This window comes from Antedon bifida, chromosome 3 (genome assembly GCF_963402885.1).
Source record: "Antedon bifida chromosome 3, ecAntBifi1.1, whole genome shotgun sequence".
Classification (NCBI taxonomy): Eukaryota; Metazoa; Echinodermata; class Crinoidea; order Comatulida; family Antedonidae; genus Antedon; species Antedon bifida.
In genome coordinates this window covers 11,711,821-11,724,774 of record NC_136228.1, presented here as the reverse complement: position 1 = coordinate 11,724,774, position 12,954 = coordinate 11,711,821, and the positions used below count along the sequence as shown (strand labels likewise).

Here is a 12,954-nt window from a genome sequence, read left to right as displayed (position 1 = left end):
CTGGACAAACTTAAGACCAATAGTTAAGCTCAGAGATGATGTAATGACATATGCTAATGAACAGAAGCCGATATACCCCCAAGTTTCAGAAGAGCCCTTCAAAGAGACACCTCACAGACACTTCTTGGAAGACACACATCATAGACACTTCTTGGAAGACACACCTCATAGCCACTTCTTGGAAGACACACCTTAACGACACTTCCTCAGAAGCAATCTACAGCCACACCTCACTTACAGCATCATTTATACTTTGTTCCTGTTCCTTTATTACCGTATTATGCTGTAATGTATTGTAGCGTGTATTATACCGTATTACTGTTTAATGTATCTATGTTATGTACGGTCTCTTAGTCAGCGAGCCATTTGTAAGGTAAGTTTATGGATTACTTTTATAGAAAGACTGCTCATGAACTGCACAATTTTGTAAAAACTTATAGTAGGCCTAATTGTATTGAGTACTAAAGTAAAGTCAAATTAGAGTAAGCCTCTGTGGACCTTAAAGCGATTTTTTTAGACTTACAGTATCAAGGTCCACTTCCTGATCTGACATGTTCATGAATGTAGAAAACATTGCATGTCAAAATTATTCATAACTATGTTCTATTAGTCTATAGTATGCATAACAAAGAAAGATTGCTGATAGCAGTGATTGCGTCTGTGACAGTATATACGACATCTTACTATTTATTGGCAAAGCAAGAGCATCCCGTGGAAGAAAGCCATCATGTGAATTACAAATTTGACATGTGAGTAATGTACCGTATAACAAGTAACTGCCACGTCAGAGATAGAATACCTCACCCAAACGAGAAATAATATCCACAGATAAAATTGAAACCAATCTATTTCTTTTTAGGGCATGCAAATCAGACCTGCTCTCAAAAGTTTCATGAAGGTTCAGAGTAACAATTTGTGGGGATAATATCTTGTTTTACATACACAATCTTTTTCTCACCTCCCACGGATATATTTCCACTTATGTCACATGCATTTTGTAGCAATTGTGTATTTTTATTATTTGACACAAAAATATTCACTCAAGCTCAACAGCTTCAAATTTTACTAACCTAGACTACCCGCTCAATTTAGATTTCGCCCATGCTGTAGTAGGCTACTAGTTAATTAACACTAGGCCTAAATCAGTTTGAAAACAAAGAACCGGTATTTGTTTAGGCCTGTAAGGTTTTGGTGGAGATAGTTTGATCCTGAGAATAAACTAGGCCTACATTATTTTCTTACAGACTAGGTAACCATTCTCCGTCTCAATATGAAGTCGTCAAGTGGTATAACAACAGCTTGTTCCATACAAAAAATGTAACCAATGACACGTTCCTTATGATAAATGAAAATCGGTTCCCGTTGGAGAAGATAGTCAAACTACTCCAGAAGCCATGGACTCCAAACATAGCAAATAGAGACCAGTTGTTTCTGTAAGACTCTGTCTACACTAGCAAACAAAAAATGTGTGATATGCTCAAATATGGTAGTGATATTCCCAAATATGGTAGAGATATCATCATCATCATGATAGTCTGATAGTGTAGACTATATTTCAATAAATCAATCAAGATTGTCTGCATATACTTATTCTCACAGCCACAAATATATATATATATAAACAAATCAGGCAAAGAACATTAATTCTAAACCGCCCGGTGATATACTGAAATTTAATTAATTAATTTGAAACGATAAAGATGAGGAAATCTGTGAGAATGAGAAAAAGTCATATATATATATATATATATATATATATATATATATATATATATATATTGTAAAGCTTTCATGTCTACACTATCAAACTAGTTTGACAAAAAATAGGGTGATGTGCACAAATATGGTAGTGATATGCCCAAATACGACAGTGATATGACATCATCATGTCCACATGAGCACATCACATTTTTAAGAGCTTTTAAGCTGTTAAAACAGAGAGTTTCTACATTTATAAGCCATTCTTCTAAGGTACTTCCTTTCTTTTTGTATTATAGCCTATGCAATTGCTTATTTATGTATGTTTATTTTTTAGAAAAAAAATAAAGGGGGAAATAAATAGAAGTTAATCTGATATTCTTTATTATTGTTGTTGCAGTGGTAGTTTATCAAAGAAGTTGTTATCCTTTCAATTCGTAACAAAGACAACTGTACCTAAAAACCACAAAGTCCGAATTATCAACTCAAATAAAACAGTTATTTTACCTGGTGACATTTACAAGAATTTGCCAGCTGTAAGTATGTAGTCGTAGATCTTTGTGTAGGGGTGGGTGTTTCGTCCTAAGAAATAGATTCGCAATTGACAACATATGAGAATAAAATGTAACCAAAATGTATTTGTGTATAGGCCTACACTTGTTATATTTGAAGTGCCACAGATCAGACAACAAATATGATATACTAATTAAATTAGTTTAAGTTAATCATAATTGTCAGACATGACCTACTACAAAACTACTCACTATCCTCCATACACAACCGTCACAATACATCGGTAAACTAATAGTATTAACCGTATGTCGAAAACATATTGGCCTACTCCCAAATAGGCATGTGCCATTTGCAAGTTACCTCTGCTTTATATTATGCAACCATAGTCACCCACTAATTCATTCTTCTTCACAGATACACCAATATAGTGAAAGGCAGTTTAATACGTGCAGTGTAGTTGGCAGTAGTGGTATCCTCAACGGCAGCTGTTGTGGTTCTAAAATAGACTCCGCGGATTTCATTATAAGGTAGGGCCTAAACCTAAAATCGCGCAGAGGAAGATAAATATTCTTGTAACATTTTAAAGCTTGGTTCCCACCAGGACTCGAACGCAAGTAAGCGCAACGCAACTGTATTTTGACCAATCATAAGCAATGTGATTCGAACTGCGTCTACGTTCTCCTTGCGTTGAGCCCTAGTGAGAACCAATATTAAAATTGTTACAAAACTCGTAATTGCTAACTCAACTCTACATATAACTGAACTGTAATATTTTTTTTTAATGCAACATTTTATTTCTATAGATTTAATACGCCGCGTTTAAACGGTTTTACCAAAGATGTGGGTTCTCTCACGAATTTAGTAACTATTAACCCATCACAAATAGAAAAACAGTCAGATTGTTTATACATGCATAAAATCGAGAAAATGCACCTTGTCTTTGTCAGTTTTACGTCTCCCTGAAATGAAAAAGTTGAATCATTGTTGTTGTTAGTGTTATAAACGTCACCTACTATATATGGATCTTAATTAAATCTGATTATAAAATCCAAAAAGCAGTGAAAGTTAAATCATACAGATAGTGTATACCTGAGCCTGCCGTATGGTAAAAGAAAAAAGCGCTGCATTGAAAATTTGGTACCGTAGTATTTATAGACCTATTATTGCTATTTTCGTAATTTTCTCTACATTCCTGATGTAGGCCTATCCATACTTAGTTTTGCGTGTGCCGTATTCCTAAACATATTTTCATTTTCAAAAACATCATAGATAATCTTTTTATATTAATTTAGGTATAATAGATTACAAAGCAAGGAAGACAGAGCAAAGTTTATAGCTTACATTCAGCAATATCAAAGTTACTTATGGATTTCTGGATTCACCTACCTAAAGAGTTTTGAGTACACCAAGCTGGCCATGCGTACTGTCAGAAGAAGTAGGCCTAAACGTGGCATGAAGCTAAAGATACTATTAGGCCATCCAACACACTGGTATGCGATGAACAAGTTCTTGTCTAATCGAGGCCTTAATGCTTCATATGCATCAAGTGGTTAGTGTTTTTTTGTTGTGATCAAGTCTATTAGATATGGCATTGGCAGCCAAAACACAAACAGTATAGTAGGCCTAAATGTGTGGCCACACGATGACAGCATTTTGTGCAAAACGACTAAAAAAAACAAAACAACTAAACTTTGAGGACGGAATGATTTTTTTACTGCAACGTTTCCATTGTCAGGCTCCAGATATGCTTTCTTCCTGTCTATTGTATTATTTATATTGATTGACTGTTTTGAATTGAAAAAAGGGACGTAAAATGATAATTCAAAACAAATTTTATTTTATGCGAACTGTAAAATATTTATGTAATTGTTTATAGGTGCATATTGGCTTACTTCAGCATTGACAATGTGTGATAAAGTAAATCTTTATGGATTTTGGCCGTTCAGCACTGACCAGAATGGAAAGCCAGTAAGTTACCATTATTATGGTAAGAGTGCACCGCGTGTAGAGAAGATTATTAAAGTTCATCGCTTCGATCAAGAATTTGCTATTATCTTAGACTTACATATATAAGGAATTATACAATTACATGTCGATAAATGTATATGTTGAACATATTTATATTGATAATAAAGATGGGTAAAATAAAACTTTGAATAAGCAATAGTGTAGTTTATAAGTTATTCATCTCTTATTTATTTATATATTTATTTAACAACATCTTTATACATGATTACACGATCATGTAAAAGAAAACCGGTCTTTTATGGTGGTTATTAAATACAAAAAAATCTGAAAAAAAACTTTTTTGTAGTTTTGTGAAATGAAGCAATTATTGAGAAATATTGGTACGGTAGCTTATTCCATATTTTTAACCTAAAACGCTTTGACTTCCAGACAATTTGAATGATTGATTGAATCCATTATCAGAATACCTTATATATACAATTAATCAATTCCTCCAAAATGTGCCTGGCTGGACAAACTTAAGACCAATAGTTAAGCTCAGAGATGATGTAATGACATATGCTAATGAACAGAAGCCGATATACCCCCAAGTTTCAGAAGAGCCCTTCAAAGAGACACCTCACAGACACTTCTTGGAAGACACACATCATAGACACTTCTTGGAAGACACACCTCATAGCCACTTCTTGGAAGACACACCTTAACGACACTTCCTCAGAAGCAATCTACAGCCACACCTCACTTACAGCATCATTTATACTTTGTTCCTGTTCCTTTATTACCGTATTATGCTGTAATGTATTGTAGCGTGTATTATACCGTATTACTGTTTAATGTATCTATGTTATGTACGGTCTCTTAGTCAGCGAGCCATTTGTAAGGTAAGTTTATGGATTACTTTTATAGAAAGACTGCTCATGAACTGTGCAATTTTGTAAAAACTTATAGTAGGCCTAATTGTATTGAGTACTAAAGTTATCTAGAGTCGAGAAGGTGATTCCACCGTGAATTCTCTATCTCAAATTAGAGTAAGCCTCTGTGGACCTTAAAGCGATTTTTTTAGACTTACAGTATCAAGGTCCACTTCCTGATCTGACATGTTCATGAATGTAGAAAACATTGCATGTCAAAATTATTCATAACTATGTTCTATTAGTCTATAGTATGCATAACAAAGAAAGATTGCTGATAGCAGTGATTGCGTCTGTGACAGTATATACGACATCTTACTATTTATTGGCAAAGCAAGAGCATCCCGTGGAAGAAAGCCATCATGTGAATTACAAATGTGACATGTGAGTAATGTACCGTATAACAAGTAACTGCCACATCAGAGATAGAATACCTCACCCAAACGAGAAATAATATCCACAGATAAAATTGAAACCAATCTATTTCTTTTTAGGGCATGCAAATCAGACCTGCTCTCAAAAGTTTCATGAAGGTTCAGAGTAACAATTTGTGGGGATAATATCTTGTTTTACATACACAATCTTTTTCTCACCTCCCACGGATATATTTCCACTTATGTCACATGCATTTTGTAGCAATTGTGTATTTTTATTATTTGACACAAACATATTCACGCAAGCTCAACAGCTTCAAATTTTATTAACCTAGACTACCCGCTCAATTGAGATTTCGCCCATGCTGTAGTACTAGTTAATTAACACTAAATCAGTTTGAAAACAAGGAACCGGTATTTGTTTAGGCTTGTAAGGTTTTGGTGGGGATAGTTCGATCCTGAGAATAAACTAGGCCTACATTATTTTTTTACAGACTAAGTGACCATTCTCTGTCTCAATATGAAGTCGTCAAGTGGTATAACAACAGCTTGTTCCATACAAAAAATGTAACCAATGACACGTTCCTTATGACAAATGAAAATCGGTTCCCGTTGGAGAAGATAGTCAAACTACTTCAGAAGCCATGGACTCCAAACATAGCAAATAGAGACCAGTTGTTTCTGTAAGACTCTGTCTACACTAGCAAACAAAAAATGTGTGATATGCTCAAATATGGTAGTGATATTCCCAAATATGGTAGAGATATCATCATCATCATGATAGTCTGATAGTGTAGACTATATTTCAATAAATCAATCAAGATTGTCTGCATATACTTATTCTCACAGCCACAAATATATATATATATATATTGTAAAGCTTTCATGTCTACACTATCAAACTAGTTTGACAAAAAATAGGGTGATGTGCACAAATATGGTAGTGATATGCCCAAATACGACAGTGATATGACATCATCATGTCCACATGAGCACATCACATTTTTAAGAGCTTTTAAGCTGTTAAAACAGAGAGTTTCTACATTTATAAGCCATTCTTCTAAGGTACTTCCTTTCTTTTTGTATTATAGCCTATGCAATTGCTTATTTATGTATGTTTATTTTTTAGAAAAAAAATAAAGGGGGAAATAAATAGAAGTTAATCTGATATTCTTTATTATTGTTGTTGCAGTGGTAGTTTATCAAAGAAGTTGTTATCCTTTCAATTCGTAACAAAGACAACTGTACCTAAAAACCACAAAGTCCGAATTATCAACTCAAATAAAACAGTTATTTTACCTGGTGACATTTACAAGAATTTGCCAGCTGTAAGTATGTAGTCGTAGATCTTTGTGTAGGGGTGGGTGTTTCGTCCTAAGAAATAGATTCGCAATTGACAACATATGAGAATAAAATGTAACCAAAATGTATTTGTGTATACACTTGTTATATTTGAAGTGCCACAGATCAGACAACAAATATGATATACTAATTAAATTAGTTTAAGTTAATCATAATTGTCAGACATGACCTACTACAAAACTACTCACTATCCTCCATACACAACCGTCACAATACATCGGTAAACTAATAGTATTAACCGTATGTCGAAAACATATTGGCCTACTCCCAAATAGGCATGTGCCATTTGCAAGTTACCTCTGCTTTATATTATGCAACCATAGTCACCCACTAATTCATTCTTCTTCACAGATACACCAATATAGTGAAAGGCAGTTTAATACGTGCAGTGTAGTTGGCAGTAGTGGTATCCTCAACGGCAGCTGTTGTGGTTCTAAAATAGACTCCGCGGATTTCATTATAAGGTAGGGCCTAAACCTAAAATCGCGCAGAGGAAGATAAATATTCTTGTAACATTTTAAAGCTTGGTTCCCACCAGGACTCGAACGCAAGTAAGCGCAACGCAACTGTATTTTGACCAATCACAAGCAATGTGATTCGAACTGCGTCTACGTTCTCCTTGCGTTGAGCCCTAGTGAGAACCAATATTAAAATTGTTACAAAACTCGTAATTGCTAACTCAACTCTACATATAACTGAACTGTAATATTTTTTTTTAATGCAACATTTTATTTCTATAGATTTAATACGCCGCGTTTAAACGGTTTTACCAAAGATGTGGGTTCTCTTACGAATTTAGTAACTATTAACCCATCACAAATAAAAAAACAGTAAGTCAGATTGTTTATACATGCATAAAATCGACAACACAAATAAGAAAATGCACCTTGTCTTTGTCAGTTTTACGTCCCCCTGAAATGAAAAAGTTGAATCATTGTTGTTGTTAGTGTTATAAACGTCACCCACTATATATGGATCTTAATTAGGCCTATATCTGATTATAAAATCCAAAAGCAGTGAAAGTTAAATCATACAGATAGTGTATACCTGAGCCTGCCGTATGGTAAAAGAAGAAAGCGCTGCATTGAAAATTTGGTACCGTAGTATTTATAGACCAATTATTGCTATTTTCGTAATTTTCTCTACATTCCTGATGTAGGCCTATCCATACTTAGTTTTGCGTGTGCCGTATTCCTAAACATATTTTCATTTTCAAAAACATCATAGATAATCTTTTTATATTAATTTAGGTATAATAGATTACAAAGCAAGGAAGACAGAGCAAAGTTTATAGCTTACATTCAGCAATATCAAAGTTACTTATGGATTTCTGGATTCACCTCCCTAAAGAGTTTTGAGTACACCAAGCTGGCCATGCGTACTATCAGAAGAAGTAGGCCTAAACGTGGCATGAAGCTAAAGATACTATTAGGCCATCCAACACACTGGTATGCGATGAACAAGTTCTTGTCTAATCGAGGCCTTAATGCTTCATATGCATCAAGTGGTTAGTGTTTTTTTTTTGTGATCAAGTCTATTAGATATGGCATTGGCAGCCAAAACACAAACAGTATAGTAGGCCTAAATGTGTGGCCACACGATGACAGCATTTTGTGCAAAACGACTAAAAAAACAAAACAACTAAACTTTGAGGACGGAATGATTTTTTTACTGCAACGTTTCCATTGTCAGGCTCCAGATATGCTTTCTTCCTGTCTATTGTATTATTTATATTGATTGACTGTTTTGAATTGAAAAAAGGGACGTAAAATGATAATTCAAAACAAATTTTATTTTATGCGAACTGTAAAATATTTATGTAATTGTTTATAGGTGCATATTGGCTTACTTCAGCATTGACAATGTGTGATAAAGTAAATCTTTATGGATTTTGGCCGTTCAGCACTGACCAGAATGGAAAGCCACTAAATTACCATTATTATGAAAATAATGCTCCTCTTGTACAGAAGATTATTAAAGTTCATCGCTTCGATCAAGAATTTGCTATTATCTTAGACTTACATATGAAAGGAATTATACAATTACATGTCGATAAATGTAAATGAAGAACATATTTATTTTGATAATAAAGATGGGTAAAATCAAACGTTGAATAAGCAATGTCGTATTTTCATAAAGTTATTCACATCTTATTTATTTAACAACATCTTTATACAGGATTTACACGATCAGGTAAAAGAAAACCTGTTTTTCATGGTGGTCCTGTATTAAATATAAGAAAAATCAGGAAAAAAACCTTTTGTTTTTAGTTTTGTGAAAAAATGAGATCGATATCTAGCTTTGAATGAAGCAATATTGTTGGGGAATATTTAATTTCAGTTGGTAGCTTATTCCATATTTGTAACAAAAAACCCTTCCAGACAATCTAACATTTTTAACGTTTTTAGGGCCGGAGACAACATTTCATTTAGTATTATTATGACGTTTTGAACGAAGTGGAAAGACGGTTTGGTATACCCTTTACTTAAAGTAAATTATATATTCAGGAGTAGGCTACAAGTCATGTTTTTAAATAAGTCATAACATTTAGAAATTACAAATTAAGATCTATGATATCGTAATAAGCGTGTGAACGGCAACTTATTCTCACCCTGTGTATTTCAAATGCAATTATCTTTTTTTACAGTATATTAATTCCAAGCATTAATCTGAATATATACAGTCAATTTCCAACCAACTCAAGGTGAATATTTTCAAAATTGCCTCAGCCCAACCAGCCACCTCACTTCCAAAATCTTGAAATATGTGTATGCTTTACGATTAACGTAAAACAAATGAAAGTATTAATTATTTGTATGAATATATTATAATTAATTTTAATGATGAGCACAATTAATCTTACAAAAATAAATAAATAAAATTGTTTTATAGATTATTAATGTTTATTTCCCAAAAAAGGGCAGGCTTCATTAGAAATTGTAGGATTTCTTATGTATTGACACAAGATGTACAACATATACAATCAAGACATTATAGTCTGCTAAAGCTCGGTCTACACTACCAAACGTTATGTGACAAAAAAATGTGATGAGCCCATATATGAACATGATGATGTCATATCACTACCATTATATGCGAGTCAAATGGCCGAGCGGTTAAGACAGGGGCGCCGTTTACCGTACCTAAAGAGCCAACAACATTGGCAAGGGTTGGAGGCCGACTCGCTCCTAGTTCTGGTGGAGTCTTCTCGGATAAGGACTATAAACCTGTGTGCACTTTAAAGAACCCAGTTCATTATTCGAGAAGAGTAGGGGGTTACCCCTGTGAACTGGTTCACAAAATAGCCCCTGTATCAGGGGGGATTACCACCTATCTGATAGGAGAGTGATTAATTTACTATTGGTAATCCTTGACCACATTGCCTAAAGACATAAAATAACAAATATTTTTGTTAAACTAGTTTGATAGTGTAGACAGAGCCTAAGACTATTTATATTACATAAGCAAATCTGTCTAAGATCATCACACAATCTACATGTTCAATAACATAACTATTAAGTTGCCTATGGTAAAAAAGATAGTCTATATATTCTATAGGCTAAATTAACATCATGGCAAATATTTTAATTTAAAAATCACAATCAAAATAATTAAAACATTTATACAATATTATAATTTGTACAATTTCTATATTACGATTTTAGGCATGATTTGGATTCTTTTTCCACAGTTAATTTATTTTCTACATTTACATTCTCACTATACACTAATTATACAAATTATTATCAAACATTAACACAATCTTATCTCTATTTTATCAGGTATATTTGCACAGTCCCGATAGACGGAGCCGAAGGCACCAATTATCAATCTGAGAATAATATATAAATCTCTATGATAAAATTTACTTGAAAATATTATTAAGTTTTTATATTTATATTTTAAATATCTATATACAATGGGAAACATTTTCTCCAGTGTAGCATCTATCAAGGGCAATATCTGCAAAAACAGAAAAAACCATATAGATAAATAATATAATAAAACAATCGCATATTTTATTGAAAATGTCCCCTATAGTTTTTGTGTGATCTGTTCTACAAAAATGTCTGAATTCATTGTTCTTAAGCTCTGTCTACACTACAAAAAAGTGTGATATGCCCAAACATGGTAGTGATATGATATCATCATGTCCATATATGGGCACATCACATTTTTTTGTCACAGATAGTGCTTTATATAATGAAATTATCAAACAACAATGGATTTAAAACAGTAATATAGGGAGATTTCCATTTGAGACGACCAACGACTAAAGTAAATCAGGTCAATCGATGTGTTGTCGGTCATTGTCAGGATCTAGAAATCATCAAAACTTTGTCAAAGTGACCGGGAGCGAGGGAACAAATCCCAATATCCCCACATTTTGGTTTTCTGTTGCAAATCGAAAGTTCCCTTATATATCCTTACAGACTATCAATCTTAAAAATGACCATTTCATCTTCATTTTCTCTTGTCACCACACTACTTGTGGCTACGGCATCGAATATTGCTATTAACAATACGTTCTTAAGAATTTCTGTTTCTTTAAGAATTGAAACAACATAAGTATGAACGACACTACTTAAACAACACCTACATGTTGACGTATCTATGGAACTTACTACTAAGGAATAATTTGTTTAATTAAGAAGTAACTATAAGGATTATCAGCAGACCTATGATAAAATAGGTAATTTGCACAATAATACATCACCATTGGAACTAATGCAGAATCCATAGTACTGACATCATAAACACAACAACTATTTTATCACCACAGAATTTTCAGAGGGTGGAAAATTAAGATATTGATGAGAGTTACAATACCGGTATCAAAAACAAAGAATAATTATTAAGAATAAATATAACTGGATGGAAAACATGATATGATTAACAATTTGTAAATATTAAAAGAATTACTAAAAATACTGATAAATGCATTTAAAGTACTGTAAATGTTTTTAAAATAGCCACATTATAATTTTCTTTAAATTTAAAATCAATAACTTATCCGATCAATAATTCTATTAGTGCCTATGAAATTACTTTTATGCGCCATACAGTATACAAAATATGCCCAATATGACCCGTAGAAAATTCAGATACCAAAACATTTCTGGTTTTCAGAGATTATTGTTTCAGGAAAATTAACTGTACTTGTACAATATATTCATAAAATATTCAGCCTTACTTTTACTGTTTAGCATTTATTTTTAAAAAAATACCGAAAATACCATAACAACTGTGCATTATGTTGGTTTTATATAAAAAATCTTTCATGTTTTGTAAAATGATATTAGAAAATTACATATTTTTAAACACGGACTACCTGTATCTCTAAGAAATTAGACTATACCCTGTAAAATCATTAAGTATTTTCTAAAAAAAGTTTATTTTTAATAAATATAAAAACTTGAGTTGCAAAAGTTTGTAAATATAAAACTGACTAGCCACATCAAATAGTATGCTTATGTGACCTTTAAACTGAAAGCAAATTCAACTCAACTGAAAGGTTTCTAGTTTTTGTGCAAGAGCGCTTTGTGGTGGCGCTTATGTTGACTTTCGAGCACTGAACGGAGCTGATCGCTACTAGTCGTGGTTACCAATACTGCATATATGACATGCTTCAAACTTTTCAGTTGTGTTTAGTACCTTTCAGTTTCATAAAAGTAGAACATGATCAACACAACTCAACTGCGATTATGACATATTTTGTGCGAAAACTACGGTCAGTTGTGTTCAGTTGCTCAGAGCATTATGTCGGTACAGCTAAGCTGTGTTGAGTCCATTTTTGACATAAGCCCATTTTACATTGTACATTTTTATACAACGTAGCAGCAATGAATAGGTACACTAACTAGTAAATGGCTGTTTGATAAGGTTTACCTATCGTCTAAACTTGGTCTAGCAACTAGTAATAGATTTTATATATATATACCGGTAATACTAAATTTGGAATCATTGCTAGATTTATATCATGAACTGAAACAAATGTTATATACTGGTTTATTTATGCTGCATATATCCTCCATCAAAAACTTGACTATATTCTTCTTCTGAAAATCTCATCATAAAAAGCAACAACTGATACCAAAAATGTTTACCAGAGTACATCTGAGTGTTTA

At 33.0% G+C, this 12,954-nt stretch overlaps 2 protein-coding genes across 2 annotated transcripts; both read left to right on the top strand.

Moving 5' to 3' along the window:
- The first annotated feature begins 618 nt into the window (after positions 1-618).
- On the top strand, positions 619-4,284 carry LOC144838144 (alpha-2,8-sialyltransferase 8F-like). The gene is made up of 7 exons (XM_078693504.1): positions 619-749; positions 1,245-1,433; positions 2,099-2,234; positions 2,626-2,738; positions 3,015-3,104; positions 3,504-3,760; positions 4,088-4,284. Exons 1-7 carry the CDS (start codon positions 619-621, stop codon positions 4,282-4,284), a joined length of 1,113 nt encoding a protein of 370 aa, XP_078549630.1.
- A 1,768-nt stretch (positions 4,285-6,052) lies between these two features.
- On the top strand, positions 6,053-8,946 carry LOC144838143 (alpha-2,8-sialyltransferase 8F-like). The gene is made up of 6 exons (XM_078693503.1): positions 6,053-6,147; positions 6,657-6,792; positions 7,178-7,290; positions 7,567-7,656; positions 8,077-8,333; positions 8,660-8,946. Exons 1-6 carry the CDS (start codon positions 6,053-6,055, stop codon positions 8,890-8,892), a joined length of 924 nt encoding a protein of 307 aa, XP_078549629.1. The 3' UTR covers positions 8,893-8,946.
- Positions 8,947-12,954: the final 4,008 nt, after the last annotated feature.